The sequence below is a fragment of the Petaurus breviceps genome, unplaced genomic scaffold, assembly GCF_028583685.1.
Source record: "Petaurus breviceps papuanus isolate PSGF00001 unplaced genomic scaffold, PetGlider_PUasm1.0 103, whole genome shotgun sequence".
NCBI classification, from domain to species: Eukaryota; Metazoa; Chordata; class Mammalia; order Diprotodontia; family Petauridae; genus Petaurus; species Petaurus breviceps.
The window spans coordinates 5,861,579-5,883,817 of record NW_027185588.1 but is presented as its reverse complement, the minus strand read 5'-3'; the positions used below and the strand labels follow the sequence as shown (position 1 = coordinate 5,883,817).

Genomic DNA, 22,239 nt, shown 5'->3' with positions numbered 1-22,239 from the left:
CTCAGCCCCAGCCTCCACTGCCGTCCCTCAGCACCCCTAGATCCCGGGCGGTGCCCTCTTAATGCAGGCCAGGATCTGGCCTTCTTCTACCTCAATAATTTCTCAGCCCCAGCCCCAACCTCGGACCATGGCTTCTTAGTCACATGCCATTTCCCCAGCCCTGGCCTTTCTCCTGTACATTGACCATCCTGATGCTTCCTACTCCCTTGCTAGACTTTTTAGACCTCATCGTTCCCATTCCTTTTCCATACTCTTGTCCCCAGTCACTTTTCACTTTTTCCATCTATGCACACACAGTATGTCCAACCCTGACTCATTCCCCCTCCCCCTAGAATTCTACTGATCCGCTTCCCACCTGTTTTCCCATGTTGTCCACACTGTCACTGTGTCCCCAGGTCCTTCCCATTCTGTCTCCTACACTCACACACACCGTTCTTCCTTTCTTTTGGCTTCATTCCCCCTGCCACTGTCTCTCTGCTACCTCCATCCCACTGCCACTCTCACCTTTTGCCAGACACGTAAACATCCCCCTTTTACTCCTTCTTTCCCTTATGTCCTTCTGCATTTCCTATGCCTTCTTCCCCCTTCCTGCTCTTACTCCCTTTCATGTACCATACAAATTGCCCCATCCAAGCTTCCCTCTTCCTATCCTTCCCCTCCAATTCCTTTTACCTTTGTTAGTTACCTGCTTAAACAATAATCTTCCTCCTTTTCTTCCTCTTCTCCCTTCTGCCTTTGTCCTCTTTTCCCTCAGTCCCTAACTTCTCCCTAATTTCTTGCCCTCCCAACACAGATCCCAGCAGCCACCACTCCTTCTTACTTACCGAGAAGGGCAACATGGTATTTTGGAGAGGGGGTTGAAGTTACAACAAACAGATTTTCTGGTACTGACTCTGCCACTGACTTGTATGACCTTGTACTGTTGGATAAAGCTTTCCAGCCACTCAGAGAAATTCTTGTGCCCTGTCACCCACACTCATTAACTCTACATCTTTATTCCTTTGCTTCCACCCCAGTGAAACTGTCTGATTCTAATCATTCTGGCACGAACTTCAGCAAATCATTCTTTGATCACTCTTAGTTTGTCTCCTTCCATCTTTAATCTCTGGTGGTGTCTTTCCTCCAACCTGCCTACCTCAAGATACTTGAAATATGACTATTCCCACTCCCAGCCCCATGCTTTGGCCAGGTTAGGGAACCACCTATAAACTGCATGGGCCCAACACTACCTCCCTGGATGGGCCTGTGTCCCTAAAGGCATCAGTGTAAGGGACTGGACAGGTGTACAAAGAAAATATAAATTCTACATTGTTTAAGTGTCACAGGCATTGCCCACACTTCAAAGTGCAGCTCCGAGTTGTAATTTAGTTTAACCATTTGCTTTTGATAAAGTTCAGTATCTTATATTAAATGAATATATTCAACTGAGCTTTCCCCTATGTCCTATCCTGAGTCACACGGATTAATGCAGTGCCTTGAAGGTCCTGAGATTGTCCTGGGTGTTTGTTTTCAATTTAATTTCACTTGGCTCTATCTGCCATCAAGTAGAGAGCTGGGAATTGTATTCCAGCATCCTTTGGGGACTGAAACTAGCAGTCTTTTTCCCAGAGGAGAAGCAATGAATGGAACCAAGAAACCTAGTACTTGACTCTGTCACCATGGGAGAGAAATGAAATTTTGTGACATGATGTTTAGGTCCCTTGAGACCATGGGGTGTCTGGATGGGCCAAGGTGGGGCTAAAATTCATTGTTATCAAGTAGTCTGGTTGAGAGCCTGAGGCTGTCTCCATCTTTCTTTCTAATTGCCTTCATTTCACTGTTGGAATCCCCATTGGCTGAGTCTTTAGTATCAATAACCCTGAGTCTTGGGGGTCAGCTTCAAGGGCTTCACACTCTGAGCAAAGGGTAAACCCTATCCAGTGATGTGTTCTTGTATGTTCCAAGGCAGGAATATACATCCTTGTGTGTTCTTAGCCTATGGGACTGCCCTGAAGAGGGTAGTACTTACTGGAAGCTGAGTGGAGGGGTCGTTAAGTTCATCAGACCCAACAAACTCCGGACCAGTACAGAACTCCCCACGGCCATATCCCAAGTGCTTCGCTGACTTGGGCTCAGATGCCTGCAACGATGGCGTGCTCACAGCCTCACAAGGCAGCACGCGCTCCATTTTTGTACTGCTTTGATTGTTAGAAAAGTTTTTCCTCTATATTTACTTAAAATCCCCTTGCCAGGAACTTTCCTCCCCATTGTTACTTTGTTCTACCCTATGGGGCCACACAGAACAAATCTTCCCTCTTTGCCCATGATAACTTTTTAGATATTTGGAGATAGTGATTATGTCCTTTTCCCAAAATTTCTTCTCTCGCCCAACCATCCCCACTCATTTCAGCTTTCCCTCCTATGACAAGGTTTGGAGTCCCTTCATCTCATTCCACTGCCCCTTTCTGAATGTTAGTTTGTCATTGTACATCCTGGAAACAGGTCCAGAGAGCTGGGCACAGCACCCCTTATGTGGTCTGACTGGGACAGAAGACAATGGGGCTATCACCTCCCTCCTTCCTCCCCCTATGATTCTCATTGAGTAAGGTCAAGTTGGCTTTTTCAGAAATACTTCACACACTGTGTTGTTCAATTATGTTGAACCTGAAGGACAAAAATCTTAGGTCTTTTCCTTACGAACTGTTACCTAATCATAAACATTCCCATGCTTGTGCAGTTGATTTTTCGGTGCTTATCTACAGAAACATTTATTATAATTAAATATTATTTTGTTTGATTTGGCCATTGTTCCAGTCTGTTGGGATTTTTTTTCTTGGAGCAGAAACTGTTGCCCAATAATTTCTTAGTCTTTCTAGTTTACCTTTCATCCACATCATTGCATGGTTCACTTTGTAACCTCGATGGACTTTTCTCAAGGAGTTTGAGTTTCCATTTCACTGGTTCTACCTTTTAAGGTTGTTGGCCTATGATTTCACCCCCTCAGGCTTTTAAGACATATCTATCCCTTCTAAGAGAACCTTAGATTCGAGAGGAACAAGGCCACTATGGTGGCAGATAAAGGGCTAGAGGATGGAGACTCTATGTTTTTTTTCTGAATTGGTAGTACATATACCTCATGATAGCCCAGCCTTGCAGAGGAACCTTCATTTACTTGGCCAGGGCTGGAAATTCTTTTATTCTGGGTAGATGGGGAAGGAACAGAAGCACTGCACATTCTGGTTGAGTAGAAAAGGGTGAGTTCAGAGATCTGACCTCTAGTCCCAGCTCAGCTACTAATTCTCTTGTGGCTTGGAGGCAAGGGTTTTTTTTCCCCACTCTAGGACCATTTTCTTGTATATTAAGTGAAGGGGTTGGATTAAATAATATCTCAGAGGACTTTTCCTGACATGCTTTAACTATATTGTGTCAATGATTTTAGAAGTTGGAGGGTTTTTTTAAGCCTTATTGCTGGGTGCTGTGTGGAACATAGATTGGGCTCTATGACCTTTGAATTCAACAGACCTGAGAGTCTGTGGAAGTAGAAGGGATGGGTCCCTGCCCTGAGCAAGCATCTACTGCAACTGAGTCTCCGAAATGAGACTAAGGAATAAAATAATTAGAGAACAGTACCAAGTGGTGTACGAGTAAATGCTAAGTAATTACCAAGAGCAGCGTACACTGCGAGACATGGCAGCAATGTCAGTTGGTTCTATGTAATTATTTTCTTGTTACAAGAAGACACTGACTGGCATCTCGCAGAAATGACTGATATAAATGGAGGGGGGGGGGAGAGAGAGAGAGGGAGAGAGAGAGAGAGAGAGGGAGGGAGGGAGGGAGAGAGAGAGAGAGAGAGAGAGAGAGAGAGAGATGGATAGCGCCAGAAGTGCCACGGGAAACAATTCCTGGGGAAGACACTTTACCGACTGGCGTGCAAGCCTGTGTTAATGCCAGGAGTTACGGGCAGGGCTGCTGGGGATGAGGACTGTTCTTTAGGGTCACATCAGTGGCATTATCTGTTGAGAGAGTTGTTTTGATCATTGTATTCAACTGAAGGTGAAACAGGCTTCCTTATTTACTCTGGAAACAAGTCAATCTTAGAGAAGAGCCTTGGAAGAGCAGTCTTTGTAAAAAGAGTCCAACCTGTTCCCTGGCTCCTTCCTCACTGGAAGCTGAAGTTACAGGTGAGGCAGGCCACGTATGACTCCATCCAGAGTTACTGAAGCACCCTGACACATTGGTTTCTTAAATGTAAACAATCATCAGCAAAAACAAATGACCAAATAAATGTACAAAATGAGGAATAAATGCTTCTACAAAACCATAAACATTATGCCCTATATTTCAACAGAGTAGAATCAAATAGTTTAACGAATAACTCTGACACTCTGTTACCTTTGTCTGTGTTGTCTTTTTTTCTATCTAATCCTCATCAGTGTCTATTAGAGGATGTTTTTCTAAGTCAAGATTACCCAGGAGGTGGAGCCCCAGCACAGACACCAATGACCAGTTTTTGGTTCTCATTATTCATTGTTTGGGGAATAGGTAACTACCAAATTTAGAGGAAACACTGCCCTTGTCTTGGAGGACCTTGTTGTGTAGTAGTTACTTGTGTTTCTTCAAAAATCATCTTGGGGCCACCCCTTTCATGAAGCCTTCTTTTCTTGTCTCCCTAGCCTAAAATACTCTCTTCTTCAAATATTACAGTAGAACTTTGGGTCTCTGTGTCCTCATCTATAAATCAAAAGGGGTGGATGGATGACCTTTAAAGTCCCTGCCAAGTCCCAGTCTGTGTTCTTTTGCATCTTGTTGCATTCTCCCATCTTGTGTGTGTACATATTGTACATCCTGCTATTAGGAACTTCACAGAGGGAAGGTGGGGATTAGATTATCTCTGGTCTTTCATCAGCACACAGCATAGGGCCTCACACTTAGGCCCTTAATATTTAATTAAATGGTTGAAGGTGTTTTACCAGATGAGGGAGCAAGCATCTCAAAAGTCCCCACCTTGGTGGCGGTTGGAACAGTAACAAGTCAAACTATTTAGAGAGAAAAACTTGATTTGAGAAGCCAGAGATGGATCAGTGTTACAGTGCCCCTTGAGAAACTGCCCTGAGGGGAGTGGTTGGGCAGAGCTGAGCTTGGGGAGACTTTTCCCACTCCTTTTAAAAATTAACTCCTGAAAGAAAATCTGAAAGGCAGCAGTCACCTCAGCACCGACAGAATCATGGAATGTTAGATTGGGAAAAACCTGAAGGGAGATCTCCGATTAGCCACCTCGTTTTCCAGAGGAGCACACCAAGCCCCAGAGAAGAGGTTACAGGGTCACCCATGAGTTAACCCAGATGGCCTGGAATCCAGGACTCCACTACACTCAAAGAATAGTTTAAAATCTGGAGACGGCTGTTGTCCAACTGGGAGGGAGGCTTTGCCATTGCCACCGTTGTGGGTATATTTTAATGAGGGCTGATAAAACAGGCTTGACCACTCCACTTAAAATGTAGATGAGTGCATGGGCACTGAATTGAGGTACTGCAGTCCACTCCCCTCTCTGCCACTTATCTCAGCTGGAGAGATGGCACTAGTCACAGTGCCCTGCTACTGACCTGGAGCTTCTGGAGCCTGGCATTTGTGTTTTGCCTGGGAAAAGGATCTTGGCTTTTTATTTTTATTCTTTTTCCTGTTCCCGGGACTAGTTGGGAGGAACAAGAAGTGGGTTACCCAGAGCTGGCTGGGGCAGAACTACCGAAGAAAGCCCGTGTGGCGGTCCTGAGGAGCAAGCTGCCTCTCATTGAGGGGTCTCAACTCTCTTACCTGGGTGGCCTTTCAGGGAAAGAATGAAGCTGTTTGAGGTTTGCCAGGGTATCATACTAGAGGGGTGGGGGCTGGGGAAAGCTCAGTGGCTCTGTGCCAACTTTCAGACCTTGATGAAATCATTGGTTTTTGGCTATTCCTAAAGCAAACATCAGGCTTTTCCAAGTTGAGGGTACTGGCCAGGAACAAGGATTTCCATTTCAGACTGGCCCTGGCATTCCCTAGTTTGAATCTGATGTTTCTAAAACTGCTTGGCCTGGGTACTCTTGGCCCAGTTGTATCTCATGATTAGAGTAACATTTGAATCCCCAAATTGGGTGACATCTTAGCCTTCAGAAGACATCCACATCATCCCTTTAGGCTCTAACTATGCTAGCCAAGGCTGGCAGCACCCAGGATTCCAGCCAATAAAAGCTGAGTTTGTGTGCCACCTCTAAGGGAATGGGCCCTCGTGCCTGGTCCAGGCGTCCAGACTGTGCCAGCTACCACAGTTGCACTGAAGGGCACATAGATTCCTCAGACTTCTGGAGCCTTTGAACCTGTGACCTTATTGATAGAGCTGGCCAAACTTCTGGGGCCTTGGAACTAGAGGGGTAGCAGCCTGGGAGATGTTTACACTTGGCTTTTTGGAGCAAACAAGGCCCTTCCAAGTTCTTGATTTAGTTAGAACTGTTTAATCACCCTATTTCTTCCCTTCCCCCCCCCCCCCGACTGATTGCCTTGTTCTCTACCCTTCATCCACTTACCAGCCAGCCATGTTGTTTTTCAGCGACAGGGGATTGGCGAGCCTAGTGTGTACCATGCAGTGGTGGTGATCTTCCTTGAGTTCTTTGCCTGGGGCCTGCTCACAACCCCCATGTTAACGGTGAGTATTGATTACCCCCTTTTGGCCCCAGGACCTGGAGGGTAAAGATAGTTTGGCAGAGGAATGAATTCCCAGGAGAGGCTGGGAAGATTCCCATAAAGCTAAATAGTAGAGTAGATTGTCCAGAGCCCAGGCTGTTGCTTAGACGCAAATAAGATGGGGGGGGGGTCTACTTCTGTCTCTAAGAAGATGGCGATTTCCCTGAAATATTGAAGCCAGAGATTGACCTCAGTCTAGCTGCTAAACAGAAGGAAGAGTTGCCATTTTGTCAATGATGAACTGAGTAAGCAGTTTGTAGATGGACGGACTTGTGGCCAGGCTCACTTTACCTCCTGTCCAGCCATGCAGATCCCCACTCCCCAGGGAATGGAACATTGTGTCTTTGTTGCCTAGGTTAGGACAAGCTGTAAGAACACTGTCCCCTTAGGAAACCAGAAAAGCGTAGGCAGAATAAAATGAAACAGCCTGAGCCTGAGGCCATGGTCTGACCAGTAGCATGTAACAAGACCTCCCAGCCACCTCAGTCTTAAGGAACCCAGTAAAGGCTGCACTTGCCACTCACCAGGGGACTAGATCAGGTCTGGAGACCTGTTTCATTCCTCTGCCTTATTTGATTCCTCATGGATGCATGCTTTATCTCCTTGACCATATTATGAAAGTCTGGATCTGTGTTATTTCTTGATGGCTCTGTGCCTTTGGACAAGTAACTTCTTAAGGCTGAAACTTAGTTTTCCCATCTATAAAATGGAGAGGATAAAAGTTATATTTATTCTCTTTAAAATGTGTTGTAAGGATAACAAGAGCTCTATCCTTCAAATAGGGTTGGACTAGCCCCAGACTTACTCTTGTGATTATGAGTTTCCAAGATAATGGATGAAATTTTTATACTCTAAATTACTATAAAGGTGGCAGCTGCTTTTATTTTGAAGAACTGAATTATCCAAAATGTAACGTTGTCTACTTTTATTCTAAAGCACCCCATTTCTTACCTGCCCCTAGCCTGTGGACCTGTTTTAGCTTTGTTCTGAAGAAAGGAGTCCCTTGATCCCTCCCCTCCGCCCCCCACCACTAGGCACCAGTCCCAGCCCTGTAGTTGTGTGTTTCACCCCCATTTGAGTGCAGAACAGCTTTGACCCTATTCAGCCTAAAGTGCCTTGGCTTGGCCTTCTTTCCTATTGAAAGAATAAAGAAAAACATGGCTAGCACACCAAGTACAGAGCGGTTACTTTAATGAAAAGATTCTGAAATCCAAGCTCTGGGTCTCAGCTTTAAGGGGGACGAGGTGGGTTGGGTAGAAGAGGAACAGGATCTCTCAGCCAGCAACTCCTGAGGAAGGAAGTTTGTGGGGTGCCCCCGAACATGGCATGGTTTAATGGGCCAGTGCTCCCTGCTCGGAGGTCCCTTTTCTAGGAAATTACCTTTTTATAAACCACAGTGGCACTCAGAAACCTATGTTCTGGGTAAAATGCAGGAATGTTAGACCAGCGTAGAGGAAAATGGATAAAAACAGGACATGGGAAGGAGCCAGTTAAGTACCAAGCAAATGGGAAGAAAGGGCCGAGCCAAGCATCTGGGGGGGCCTCCTGTCCACAGGGTCTGGCAGCAATAGAACTTTTCTTTTCCCAAATGCTTTCCACGTGTTATGTGATTTCTTGTGTCAGGCCTACCAGGTGGCAGTGCTAGTGGTTTCCACATCCCTGTTTGCTAAAAAGAGCCTCAGACTTAGAAATGTGAAGTGGCTGGGAGTCAGCCGTGGGGCCAGGACCTGGCTCCTCAGTCACACAGATACAGCCCTGAGAAAAGCCAGCTTTGTGGGGTATGGGGCAGGGGAGGACTCCCTGCAGCACCTGGAGCCTCATGGCAGTTGATCCCATCCACAGGTGTTGCACCAGACATTCCCACAGCACACCTTCCTGATGAATGGCCTGATCCACGGAGTCAAGGTGAGGTTCAGCTGGCACCTGGCATGTGTGAGAGGCCCCTCCCCTGGTCCCCATTATGGCCCAGGGACAGGACCTGGCAGCAGCCCCAGGCAGCTTGTCCCCTGCCTGCCACTAGGCCATGGCCTCTGTCCAGCTCCAAGTGGACACATGGACATTGCCACAATAACAAAGGGGCCCCTTTGTGTGGGGGATTCATTGCTGAGCAAGGGAGTCATGGGGACAGCACTCTTCTTCCCCCATGTCTGATGGACAGAGCCAAGAGGGTGGGAGGAGGAGGCCAAGTTCAGCACGAGGGGTGTGTTTTCTCTAATACTAAAACTACTAGCATTTTTGTAGCCTGTTAAGGTTTGCAAAGTGTTTTACAAATATCTCATTTGATTCTCACAACAGCCCTGGAAGGTAGGTGCTGTCACAACCCCCATTTTACAGATGAGGAAACTGAGGCAGGCAGAGATGAAGTACCTTGCCTGGGGTCACACAGCTTGTAAGTGTTTGAGGCAGGATTTGAATTCAGGTCTTGATTCTGGGTTTGGTGCTCTCTCCACAGAGCCTGCAAGCTTCCTTCACAGTTCCTTTGTTCTGTCAGACCCTACCAGCAGCTTAGATGTAGGTTCTCTGGTAGCTTCTGGGTGGAAAGACTTGAGAGATGGGGCAGGAGCTCTGCTGGAAGTGGTGGCCGATGGCCTGAGAGCTGGTTTTCTAGCCAGGACCAGGATGGGGAGTAGGCTGGAGGGGGCGGCCAGGAGGCTCCCAGGACACCCCTCATCCTCATCGAAGTTTTCTTCTTGGAGAAGTGACATGGGCAGCCTCTTCTGGCCTTTTCTGTCCTCTCCTCATTTTTGTGTGATTTGGAGGCCTAAACACCACTGGCTCTTCCATCATTCTTTGGGAGTCAGGGAAAAAAGAAAAAAATCGTTTTATGTCCACTCCTTGATGCAGTTTTGGACCTTGTGGCTACCAGACTATCTGATATACTGCGGTGGCTCCCCGAGCCTGTAGCCTCATGCCAGCGAGGTACAGAGGCCTAGGGCCTGTAGACCACAGCCTGGGGGCTGTGCTCAGTCTAGAAGTCCACTCTGGGATGAGGCCAGCAGCTGCATGTGCTGTAAAAGGCCTGAGAAGCCACAAGGAGCCCTGGCAGAGGAGAAGGTGGTGCTTGGAAGTCTCCCATTCAGCCCATAGCGGTCTTCCCCCTTCCTAGAGAATAGGTGCAGAAGCTTGCTGGCATGTTCTTTTCTGCCCTCTGGGAGTGGCAGCTGCCCCCAGGCTCGCAGCCTCACAGAACCCTGTGCTGCTTCTCTGTGTCTTCCAGGGTCTGCTGTCTTTCCTCAGTGCCCCTCTCATTGGTGCCCTCTCAGACGTCTGGGGCAGAAAGTCATTCCTCCTCCTGACGGTCTTCTTTACCTGTGCGCCCATTCCCCTGATGAAGATCAGCCCCTGGTGAGTGAGGGCTTGAATGTGAAGGTGGCTCAAGGGAAGGCAGCAGCTCAGCCCAAGGGGCCAAGGCAGGGAGGCCCCCACAGGCTGCCCTGGGGCTCTCCAGTCTCCTGGTGGTTCCCTGGCCTCTAGCAGCCACAGACCCCTGAGGGCAGGGCAGGGCACAGCTTTCAGCTCTCACTGCTAAAGGAAGGAGCTGGGCCAGGCCTGCCCAAGGCCAGATGCAGTGGGTTTTGCCAGGGGAGGTGCAGGCCTATCCTGGGCCCGGGGACTGTGGGGGCTTGGGCCTGCTCTGGCCGAGGGCGTGACGTGCTGCGGTGATCCTTCTCCTTCAGGTGGTACTTCGCAGTCATCTCCATGTCTGGGGTCTTCGCAGTCACCTTCTCCGTCATCTTTGCCTATGTGGCTGACATCACCCAGGAGCACGAACGCAGCACAGCCTATGGCCTGGTGAGCCAGCCCCTCCCTGGAGAGGCGGGCCCTGTGGGTGTGGCCTGTCCCTGCAGCTGTCCTGCCACCCTGCCCTGTCCACAGAGGCCCAGCCTCCTGGCCAGGATCCCTCCCATTTCCCTATGCCCTCCACGCCTTCCTCCCTGACCCTCTGTTTCATCTCTCCCCTTTTAATTCAGTGGCCACCTCTGCACCATAGTAGCCAGGAATTTCTTTTTCTGTCCCAAACCTGCCGCTGCTCACTTGCCTTGTTATTGGCCCCACCATCCTGCCAGTCACGCAGGCTCAGAAGCTGGCACTCACCACCCCAGCAGTAAGTCAGGTGGAAAGTCCTACCAGTTCTTCCTCCCCAAAGAGTTCACGTCCCAGGCCCCACCTGTGTATGGCAGCAGCCTAATCAAAGCTCATGCTGCTTTTCACCTGCATGGCTCCCATGGCTTCCTGCCACCCACCCCAGTCACCCCCTCAATCAGGGGCTTCTCCTTCCTTCTGGGCCTTCAGGGCCAGCTCCTAGCAGCTTTCCTGGCTCCACCTCCCAGCCCCATGTGCTCTCCCCACACTCCCCATGATTATTTTGTATTTATGTAAATATGGCACATGCTGTCGCCTCCACTGGTTTGTCCCTGCTCGTGTATAGATGATGGCATTGAGACATACATAGAGCTGTGTGTGCATGCGTAGGTTGCAGGCTCCTACATACATACATGCTCGCACACCTGTAGCCCCTCCTCGGGAGCATGTTCTCTGGTCCCTCTGGCTGTAAGCGATGTCTTCTCTATGCGTCTCTGACACTCAGAGCCTCCACTCTGCTTGGTGCCCCAGTCCTGTCTTTAGCAGAGCCGGTGCCAAGCCAGCTCCCACTGACCTCCCTGTCACACCTCCCCACCTCCTCTAGCTAGTCATCCCAGTTTGTATCTTGCCCATAGCACAACATCCTTCGCAGAATTGCCCAGGGAAGGTAAAAAGAATGAAGGACTGAGTGAAATGAGCACAGACCCCAAAAAGCTGACTGTGTCTTCCCACTGTGGACATCAGCCAAAGCTCCTCGTGGAGAGAACCTTCTTTCTCTGAAGGCTGAACTTTTCCCCGTGCCATGCAATGCAAGCCGTAAGCTGGGGGGGGGCCAACTGAGCAGCTCCTTGTTCCTCATCCCCTCAGGTCTCTGCTACTTTCGCTGCCAGTCTGGTGACGAGCCCAGCCATTGGTGCCTACCTGTCCCGTGCCTATGGTGACACGCTGGTGGTGGTGCTGGCCTCAGGAGTGGCTCTGCTGGACATTGGTTTCATCTTACTGGCAGTGCCCGAGTCCCTGCCTGAGGAAATGCGGCCTGTGTCTTGGGGAGCTCCCATCTCCTGGGAGCAGGCTGACCCCTTTGCTGTAAGTGTGCCCAGCCCTCGCCTCTCCCCCTCCTCTTCCCTCTGCTTGAAGCCGTCTGATGGACCTGTATTAATGTGGAATGCCGTCTTAGTGGATAGACTGGGTACTAGTGGGCTTAGTACCTGCCCCTTTCCCCACTTCCTTAGGAGCCTTTTAGAAAACGTAGTCTTACTCAAAGGAGAGACTCTAATGGAAATTTCAAGCCCTGGGTTGGCCAGGAGGAAGGAGACGTTTTTGGTTTGTTGTTGTGGTTGCTGTTGGTGGTTTTTGGGTCCTACAAATCCTATCACTCCATGCCTTCCTACAGGGCACACTGCCTTCTCTAACTCTCTCAATCCCCATCTCGTCTCACTCAGTCTCTTCGGAAAGTGGGCCAGGACTCTACTGTGCTTCTCATTTGCATCACTGTCTTCCTCTCCTACCTGCCAGAGGCCGGCCAGTACTCCAGCTTCTTTCTCTACCTGCGCCAGGTGAGTGAGTCCAAGACCAGAAGCTGGAGCCACATTCCTTGGGCAGATCCAGCCATGGGCACACATGCAGCCTGGACTCTGGGCAGCCAGTGGAGGGTCCTCTGATCCACACTCTGGACTGGAAAGGGTGGGTCCAGGAGGCCAGGTAGATCACTCACTCACTCACCCTGCAGAGGTTTCTTCCAAGTAGAGAGTGACTTGGAGTCAGGGGGAGAGGTCTCTAGCCTGTGCGTAATGGGGCTTCTTGGGAGAAGGGAGTTAGGCAGTTGGACTCTGCCACTTGGGCGGACACAACACAAGGATCCATCGAGGCCCACTTAGGAAGAATTGACCGCCTGCCTATCCAGGACCAAGCTCAGCAGCAGCTGAACTCAGCCTCCAAGAATTAGGGGCGTGAGATCTGGAAGGAGCTTCGGCACCCTGCTGGTGCAGCTCCATGCCCCCTGCTCTCCAGCCCATCCCCCTTTTATGGAGGGCAGGCACTTAATAAGCGGCAGGAAAGGATCAGAACCTATAACCATTCTAGGTTCCAACTCTAGACCCTCACATAAGCCCAGATACTTCATCCCTTCTCTGGTCTTTGCAGGTAATTAGCTTTTCCTCAGAAACAGTGGCTGCCTTCATTGGTGTGGTGGGGATTCTGTCCATCCTGGCTCAGGTGAGGGTCCTTCCCCATCCCTCTCCCACAGCCCCACCCTGGGCCCCCCCCCTGCCCCAGATGGGGGCCTTCTCTTTCTCTTTGGCAACACGCACCCCATCCTGTTCCAGACGGTGGTGCTGGGGATCCTGATGCGCTCCATCGGGAACAAGAACACCATCCTGCTTGGCCTGGGCTTCCAGATCCTGCAGCTGGCCTGGTACGGCTTTGGCTCCCAGCCTTGGTAAGAGCCAGCTAGGAGCCCACCAGATCCCTCCTCGCCCCTGCCTGCTGCCCTTCCCCCTCCACTCGATACCCAGGTGGGGACACAGGACATGACACATCCTCTGCTGAAGAGGCCCAGGCCCCAAGGGGCGTGAGCATCCAAATGAACCTGCCTGAGAACCTTCTGGTGCTGCCTGGACTTCTCTTCCCCCCACATTCCCTTTCACCACAGAGGGGGAGCACCACTTCTTAGAAATGAGAGTAGTTTGTTCCCCCAGCCTGAGCCTCCTTTCTTCCTGGACCCCAGGGGGAGCTGTTGATCTGCTCTCTGGCCCAGTTCTCAGCATACAGATGTTGGGGGTTCGTGTCAATCCAAGGTCCTATCTCTTTCCTCCCCCAGGATGATGTGGGCCGCAGGTGCAGTGGCAGCCATGTCCAGCATCACCTTCCCCGCCATCAGCGCCATGGTGTCCCGGAATGCAGACCCTGACCAGCAAGGTAGCTCCAACCCTGCCTGGGCTGGGCTCCCCTCACAGCCCCTGTGCACACTGTGTAGGAGGTCTACCTCTTCAAAGACAGCTGTCCTCACATCTCTCCTGAGGCAGCAGCGAGGCTGGCAGGGTGGCCCAGATCACCACTTAGCTCAGTCCAGAAGGAAGGCCCATCCCAGCTGGTCCCACAGGCCCTGGAACTGAGAGGGGGATGCCCACTCATGGCACGGAGTGTCAGAAAAGTCTTAGAATGCTCCTTTCCCTGGCCTCCCCCCAGGTGTGGTTCAAGGCATGATCACTGGTATCCGGGGGCTGTGCAACGGTCTGGGTCCGGCCCTGTACGGCTTCGTCTTCTACCTGTTTCATGTGGAGCTGAATGAGATGGTGGCAGTCGAGAGCCTGGAGAAGGCCACCAAGCCCAACATGGCCAACCCTTCGGATGAGGTGAGGGCCACCCCTCCCTGCCCATACCACCAGCCTCACCCCAGCCTGGGCCCTTGGACTTAACCCCTTCCTGTCCTTTGCCCTTCTAGCGGAGCATCATCCCGGGCCCCCCTTTCCTCTTTGGAGCGTGCTCAGTCCTGCTGTCCCTCCTAGTGGCCTTGTTCATCCCTGAGCACAATCATCTCACACTGCGGTCCGGCAGCCACAAGAAACACAGCAATGGTGCCCAGAGCCACACGCACAGCCCCCAAGCAGGTGGCTTGGATGGGAAGGAGCCCCTCCTGGTGGACAGCAGTGTATGATGGGAAGGGAGAGGCAAGGCGTCTCCACCTCCATCCACCCTACCCACATGGATGGCGGTATGCTCTATGTGGACTGGACCAGAGGTGGGAGAGGAGGTGGTCACGGACTTCACCACTAATAGCAAATGAGAGGACCAAGAAGACTGAGGCCCTCAGAGCCAAACACAGATAAACACAGCTACCCACAAACTCAGTCCCAATGGTGCAAAGCTAGGCTTCTGTCATCCACCCAGGGCTGGAGAATAGGAATGAGTTGGGACAGCAGGCTAGTGTTAAACTCACCTGCTTCTGGGGAACCATGGACTTGGAAATGGGATCTGCCAAATCCTCATCTCGCCGGGGAGCGGGAGTGGCCGAATCTCAGGTCCTGGCCCACCCCCCTCCCGGGCTCTGACAACACAGTCCCGGGAGGCCCTTCTGATTCCCCCCAGGGATCACTGGTCCATTGGGTGAGGGGGGGGAGAATGGAAAGAGTGTTCTGGGGCTAGAGTACCCAGGATGGGAGATAGCACCCACCCCCACACAGGAAAGGAGCCCGCAACAGCAGACCCACTGCTGGCTATAGCCAGAACTGACCCTACCCCGTGGACCCCTCTTCCTTGGCACCCAACCAAATGTGCCTGCCCAGCCCAGGATACTCTCAGGCAGGGAGCACCTTGCTGATGGTATCATAGAAGGCAAAGAATTTCCCACACCTTTGCGAGGGGTCCCAACGTGCCCCCAGCAGCCTAAGATGGATGACCTCCTTCATCAGGCCTGTCCAGCCTGCAGGAGCCTGAGTGCCAAGTTTGTCATGATTCAACCCTGGAGGAGGGGGAAGGCTCGGGGATGTCCAGGTAAACAAAGGGGCCAGCATCTTCTTGCTGGTTTGTACCCATCTATTGGCCCTGTCCCAGATAACCCCGGTAGCTGCCGTCCAAAAAGCACCAGAGCTTGTGGGTCACTGGAATAACTGGCTGCTGGGGCCTCTTCTGGAAAGTGCTCTGGGCACTGTCCCTGCGTTCCTGAGGTCAGCTCTTGGGAGGGAGACCTGGCCAGGAACCGTTCCCCCAGCCCCCACCCCTAGAGGTCCAGGAAGTAGAAGAGGAAAGGCCAGAATGTCTCTTTGCCTGTGGTCACTCGAGAGCAGCAGCGGCCTCTGAGATACACAAGAATTAGCTCAGAAGGCCACAACAAAGCACCTTTAGGGAATGTCAGGCGGCCCATGTGATGCCAGAAAAGCAACCAGAAGGCAGGAGTTCAGATAGTTATCTGAAATAGCAGGAGTGACCCAGGCTTGACCCCCTTGGGTGACAACAGTGGATGGTTTTCCCCATGTTTTTGACTTGATTCCTGGTGCCCCTTTTCCTCTAGGACCATTCACTTGGCCTGGCTTCCTGATATAGGGAAAGGCTTTACGGTTCCCTTTGGGGAGTGGGGGAACGGACAGTGCAGGGTCAGCTACCATCAGTGCTCTGACTTTGTCCCTCAATTGTGGCCTGTGGAGGTCAGTTACATGTCTGGTACCATCAGCCCTGTGACTCCGACATCCAGTGAGGCACTGATGATTTCCTGGGCCCTCCTCCTCCTCCATCCCGGGAAAGACCCTGCCTAGCAGCCCCAGAATCCCCTGAACCTCCCTGGCCCTCTGTGCCTGCCTTGGTCATGTTTGCCCCCAGAAGGGTGTCCCAGGCTCTCCCACCATTCTCAGCCAAGACTTTAGTTTACATACAGAGCAGTTTGAGATCCCTGCCTACATCTCTTGTAGGGTAGAAGGGCTTTAAGTGGATCGCTAACTGGCCCCTCACCATTTATCCAAGAGCCTCCAGAAGTGAGGGACTGTGAGATCATGAGGGATTTTTCTGGCAGGGGTGGTGGCCAGACCTGCCTTGCCCTCAGCCTGCCCATTTAGTCTCCTTCATCTGGGACCACCATGCTGGAGCCGGAGCCAGAGCCATCCAGATGTGGAAATGAACCCACCCTGAGGGGAGGAGGTGGGGATGGCTTTTACATTTTGCACTTTAGTCTGTAGGGACAGGTGGACCCCAAAGTCCCATTTCTCATTCCTCTTCCCCTTGTAGCCCCAAGCCCAGTGACCCCAGGCCTCACTTGGGCGACCCCATGAGGGGTTTCTTTCCAACAGTCGATTCCATCCTTTGGGTGGGAATATCAGAAAAGCAAAATCTCACTCATCCTTTCACAACAATGTCACAGAAGACCACTCCAAAAAAAATTTTTTTTTTACACCTTCAAGTGAACAGACCACCTTGGGTTATCAGGCTGGGAGCCCCTAGGTAGCAGAGAGGTCTCCTGTGGTACCTTGGCATTTCCAGAAACAGCTGATCCCCTTACCCCCCAAACCACAAGGCAATGACCAGGCCCTGTAGCCTCAATTCCAGTGAGGCCCCCCTCCATCCCTGCCTTTGCAGGGTCCTACCAGGTTGCTTCCACTAACCTGACCTCCCACCCCCAAAAAAATCCCCTGAAGCATGTGACATCCCAAACTTCTTGCCTTTCCCCCAGTCCCTGAAAGGCATTAATTGCCAGGGCTTCATGAAGACCCTTGTGAGTCTGATAGGCCTGTGTGTCCTGGAAGCTGTCCAGAGACCACCATTTCTGTCGGTTTTATGTTACACTTTGGGGGCGGGGGGAAGCGTGAACCAATTTTTTGGAAGGGCATTTTTTCCCCCAATGCAGCTTTTCTGTTAAATCAGGCGGTGCCACTATCGGTATGTTGGCACATTCCCCACAATGGCACAATTCTCCACCGGGGCAGCCCAGGCCAGCTGTCCCAGGAATATCCCTGTGGCCTCAGTGCCCTCTGGTTTGGGGCCAAAGGTAGCCCCTTCTTCCTCTGGCCCTGCCATCCTCTCTGCCTAGTTCTCTTCTGGTTTAACATGCCCTCCTCAGGGACCTAGCTGGGGGATTTGAAGGAGTCCCAGTGGACCTGCTATTGCTTGAAACAAATGTGGAAACAATGATGTGAGTTGGCTGTTGGCAAGTAGCCATGGTTTGTCCTGCTTGGTCCTCCTCCCTCCAGAACCCCCCCACCCCCAAATTCCCTCCTGTGGCCAACCTTCTGTGTTTTCATTACGAAGGGACCAGCCCTCTCCTTTGGAATCGATGACGTTAACCCCCTGGTGTGTTGTTGATTTTGTGTTTTTAGCTGATAACTCAGTACATTTAGTTGATTTCAGATTGTGTTTAGATTCAGGTGCCCCCCCTCCTGGTTATTTATTAAACAGCTGCTTTCTTCTTGCAAAGAAAAAAAAATAACAAGTCTCTGCCTTTGTGTTTCTGCCTGGTGAGATATTTGTTTAGCATTGGCCCATCCAACTCCTGAGGTCCCTTCCCATCTCTGATGCTCCCGTCGTCAGTGAGGCCAACTTGGACAAAAAAGGCACCCTTGCCAAGTGACCCATCCCGCCCTACACTGAACAGCACACGCAAGCATGCTTTTTTTGAGTCTTAAGCCTGATGGTTTTGATGACTCCCAGCATCCTTGGCAGTAACTTGGTTGACCCTCGGAGTTGGCAGGTCAGCACTAGCTGTCCAAACTCCTTTGTTACCTTCCCTTCCAGGAAAGTTCCATGGGGCTCATCTCATTAGCCTTCAAAGAGGTTTCCGTAAAGGGAAATGCAGCAGTCTTGGCTCTTGCCCTCTGCTGGTCCCCAGTCATAATTTATAACTAGTGAAAGCCCCCTTCTTGTTTCTCCCAATCCACTCCCCAGCATGACCTACCTACATGGAATATTTGACTTCCAGAGTTGACACAGACCTTCATTTGTATGACCAAAACCAGGTAGATAAAATCCCAGAGGCAGAGAAGGTGCTTCACAGGGAACCCTCCTGAGGGGAGACCAGTAACAGCGTTTGGAACACCAGACCAATGGAAGTCGGGCTCTTGGGTCCTTTCAGGCTCCCCCACTGCTCAGCAGTAACTGCAGAGGGGCCTGGCTGTTGGCTCAGTTACTTGTAGAGCAGAGACTGTAAACTCAATCAAGAGACAAGCACTGCATAAGAGGCTTGGGCTACCAAGACAGAAATGAGCCAGCCAGTACTTTCAAGGGGTTCACGTTCAGTCAGAAAGAACAAATGAACCCATATTGACACAAATATATATGCCTATATATAGATATGTTCAAAATAGATATAATAGGGAGTTTTAGTGTGTGGGGATCAGGAATGGCTCAGTAGGAGATGGTGCTGGAACCGAACCCTGAAGGAGACTAATAGGGGGTGAGAATATGTTCCAGGAGGGGCGGCGAGGTGACACAGTGGATAGAGCACTGGCCCTGGAGTCAGGAGGACCTGAGTTCAATTTGTCTTAATAGCTGGGTAAGTTACTTAACCCTGATTGCAAGAAAGAAAGCTCAGAACCTAGAGATGGAGGGTCTTGGATTTATTGGGTAGGGGAATGTCATAATCAGACCTGTGATTCAAGAATGTTACATTGGAGAGCCAAGATGGAGAAAAAGCCCTGCTGAATGCCTTTAAATAATACCCTCAACAAATTCTGGAGTGGCAGAACCCACCAAAGGATGGAATGAAACAGTTTCCCAGCCAAAGACAACTTGGAAGTTTGGTAGGAAAGGTCTATCACACCGGGTTGAGAGTGGAGGCCAAGTCAGCAAAGACCCAGCCCCAGCAAACAAGGAGACATTGGGAGCTACTGAATGGGCCGCAGAAGTGGCTACTTCCAGGGCTCTCAGCCCACAGAGAGTAAGGGGTTGGAGCACCTGGTCAGAAGAAGATTACCGGGGGTCTTTTTGTTGGCACTGGGGGCAGGCCTCTGTTGCTTTGCCATACTCAGATCTGGGTCATTGTCCTGGGTGGGAGTTCCAGGGTGAGGAGGAGCACTAGCACCCCAGAGTTTGGGGCTGCAGTGGAGTACGGACAGTTCCAGGGCAGAAAAGAGTGCTCACAGGCCAGGAGAATAGTAAACACACCTCTCCTTAGATCATACCACCTTGGAAGAAGCTAAAACCTTCAGGTCCCTAGAAGTACCTCTGAAAACAGTTGCACAAGAGCCAAGAAACTTGGGGCTGTGCTCCCTCTGGAATCAGATCCCTACTTTAGCAAAGAGTTAAAAGTCAAGAAATAGGCTAGAAAATGAGCAAACAACAGGAAAAAAAAATCTGACCACAGAAAGTTACTATGGTGATAAGGAAGATTAAAACACACACACACACACACACACACACACACACACACACACACCAAAGACAATCAAGTCAAAACTCCTACATCCAAAACCTCAAAGAAAAATTTAATTGGTATCAGGTCATGGAAGAGTAATCAAGTAAAAGAGGGGTAGCTAGGTGGCGCAGTGAATAAAGCACTGGCCCTGGAGTCAGGAGGACACCTAAGTTCAAATCTGGCCTCAGACACTTAACACAAAAACTAGCCGTGTGATCCTGGGCAAGTCACTTTAACTCCAACTGCCCTCCAAAAAAAGCAAAAAAAAAGAAAATCAAGTAAAAGAAAAGAAATGAGAGTGATGCAAGAAAATCATGAAAAATGAGTCAACAGCTTTTAAAGGAGGCACAAAAAAAATACTGAAGGAAATAACATCTTAAAAAATAGACTAGGTAAAATGGTAAAAGAGGCACAAAAATCCAATGAGAATAATGCTTTAAAAAGCAGAATTGGCCAAATAGAAAGAGATATACATAAGTTCACTGAAGAGAAAAACTCCTTAAAAAGCAGAACTGGCCAAATGCGAAAAAAAAAAAAAAGGCACAAAAATTCACTGAAGAAAAAATAAATCTTAAAAAGCAGAATTGGACTACCCAAATTATTTTATAGAGCTAGGAAAAAATAAAAGTCATCTGGAAGAATAAAAGGTCAAGAATATGAAGGGAACTAAGAGACAAGTTGATGCTTTAGATGAACTGGTTACCAGCACTAGTGCAGATTCTATGTTTCTGGCACCCAGCTTGTCACAGCTCCTTGAAAACTCTCCTCTCACAGGGGACCAGGGAAGGGCTTTGTCACAGTGACTTGGCCACAAGAGACTACTTGGAACACTTTTTGCCTTCCATACCTGAGGAAATGTCTACTACCTCACTAAGTGGCGAGTCAGAGTCCCTCTTATCTGACCTTACTGAAAAAACAACTCAGATGCAGGACCTTCTTCCCAAAGACAGCATGTTTTATCCACAAATGCAAAGATTTTTTTGTAAGTCATTTGTACATATATGGAAATACCAATGCATAAAATTCAAACGGTATGAAGCTAATACCATAAGTTTTTTATAAACACACCACTCCTTTGAAATACACTTTGAATGGTGTAAAATTGAAAGGTCTGTACTGATGTAGCAGAACACCTTGTTGAATTTAAATTCCTCTACATTTGTTAATCTTATCAAGTTTGTTTTGTGTGAAATATATTTTCATATAAAAAAGATTAAGCAAAAAAAAGAATATGAAGGGAACTAATGAAAAGAAATGCAAGGGAAGGTGGCCTAGCCAAACCAGTTCTAAAACTATTATAAAGCAGCAGTCATCCAAATTATTTCATACTGGCTAAGAAATAGAGTGGTGGGTCAGTGGTTAGGTACACAAGACACAGTACTCAATGAAGATAGTAAACTACTGTTTGATAAACCCAAAGACTCCAGCTTCTGGGATGAGAATTCACCATTTGATGAAAACTGGAAAATAGTATGGCAGGATCTAGACATAGACCAATATTTTACACTGTATAACAAGATAAGGTCAAAATGAGCACATTATTTAGACATAAAGGGTGACACTATAAGCAAATTAGGAAAGCAAGGAATAGTTTACTTGTCAGTTTTAAGGAGAATAGAAGAATTTATGACCAAACAAGAGACAGAGAACATTACAAAATGCAAAATGGATAATTGTAATTACATTATATTAAAAAGTTTTTGCACAAAGTCAATTCAACCAAAATTAGAAGGAAATCAGAAATCTAGGAAATAATTTTTACAGCTCATGTCTCTGATAAAGGATTCATTTCTAAAATATATGAGAACTGAGTCAAATTTATAAGAATACAAGTTGTTCCCCAATTGATAAATGGTCAAAGGAAATGAGCAGGCAGTGTTCAAATGAAGAAATTAAAACTATAGTCATGTGAAAAGATGCTCTAAACTACTATTGATTAGAGAAATGCAAATTAAAACAACTCTGAGGTACCACCTCACACCTATCAGATCGGCTAATATGACAAAAAAAAAAAAAGGAAAATGATAAATGTTGGAGAAGATGTAGGAAAATTAGAACACTAATGCATTGTTGGCAGAGTTGTGAACTGATCCAACCATTCTGTAGAGCAATTTGTAATTATGCCCAAAGAGCTATAAAACACTGCATACCCTTTGATCCAGCAATAGCACTACTAGGTCCGTATTCCAAGAGAGATAATAAAAAAGGAAAAGGACCCACATGTGCAAAAATATTTACAGCAACTCTTTTTGTGGTGGCAAAGAATTGGAAATTGAGGGGATGCCCATCAGCTGGAAAATGGCTGAACAAGCTGTGGTATATGAATGTAATGGGATACTATTGTTCTATAAGAAATAATGAGCAGGCAGATTTCAGAAAAACGTGTAGAGACTTATATGAACTAATGCTGAGTGAAGTGAACAGAACCAAGAGAACACTGTACACAATAACAGCAACACTGTGTGATGACTAACTTTGATAGACTTAGCTCTTCTCAACAATACAATGATCTAAAGCAATTCTAAAAGACTCGTGATGGAAAATGCCATCTACATCCAGAGAAAGGACTATGGATTCTGCTGAATGCAGATAGAAGCAGACTATTTCCTCTCTTTTTTTGTTTTTTTTTT

At 49.0% G+C, this 22,239-nt stretch overlaps 1 protein-coding gene across 2 annotated transcripts in view; it reads left to right on the top strand.

The window, feature by feature from the left end:
• Nucleotides 1-17,689, top strand: part of LOC138172819 (hippocampus abundant transcript 1 protein-like) — a 19,464-nt gene extending 1,775 nt beyond the window's left edge. The window contains exons 2-12 of one of the 2 annotated variants that reach the window (XM_069102771.1): nucleotides 6,566-6,655; nucleotides 8,536-8,598; nucleotides 9,911-10,038; nucleotides 10,371-10,485; nucleotides 11,644-11,862; nucleotides 12,219-12,332; nucleotides 12,919-12,990; nucleotides 13,101-13,213; nucleotides 13,595-13,692; nucleotides 13,963-14,129; nucleotides 14,219-17,689. In XM_069102771.1, the coding sequence (XP_068958872.1) occupies nucleotides 6,566-6,655; nucleotides 8,536-8,598; nucleotides 9,911-10,038; nucleotides 10,371-10,485; nucleotides 11,644-11,862; nucleotides 12,219-12,332; nucleotides 12,919-12,990; nucleotides 13,101-13,213; nucleotides 13,595-13,692; nucleotides 13,963-14,129; nucleotides 14,219-14,431 (1,392 nt within the window). In that variant the 3' untranslated portion in view covers nucleotides 14,432-17,689. Of the gene's footprint in view, nucleotides 1-6,559; nucleotides 6,656-8,535; nucleotides 8,599-9,910; nucleotides 10,039-10,370; nucleotides 10,486-11,643; nucleotides 11,863-12,218; nucleotides 12,333-12,918; nucleotides 12,991-13,100; nucleotides 13,214-13,594; nucleotides 13,693-13,962; nucleotides 14,130-14,218 lie in introns of both variants that reach the window. The other variant, XM_069102724.1, reaches the window with a different exon arrangement.
• Nucleotides 17,690-22,239: the final 4,550 nt, after the last annotated feature.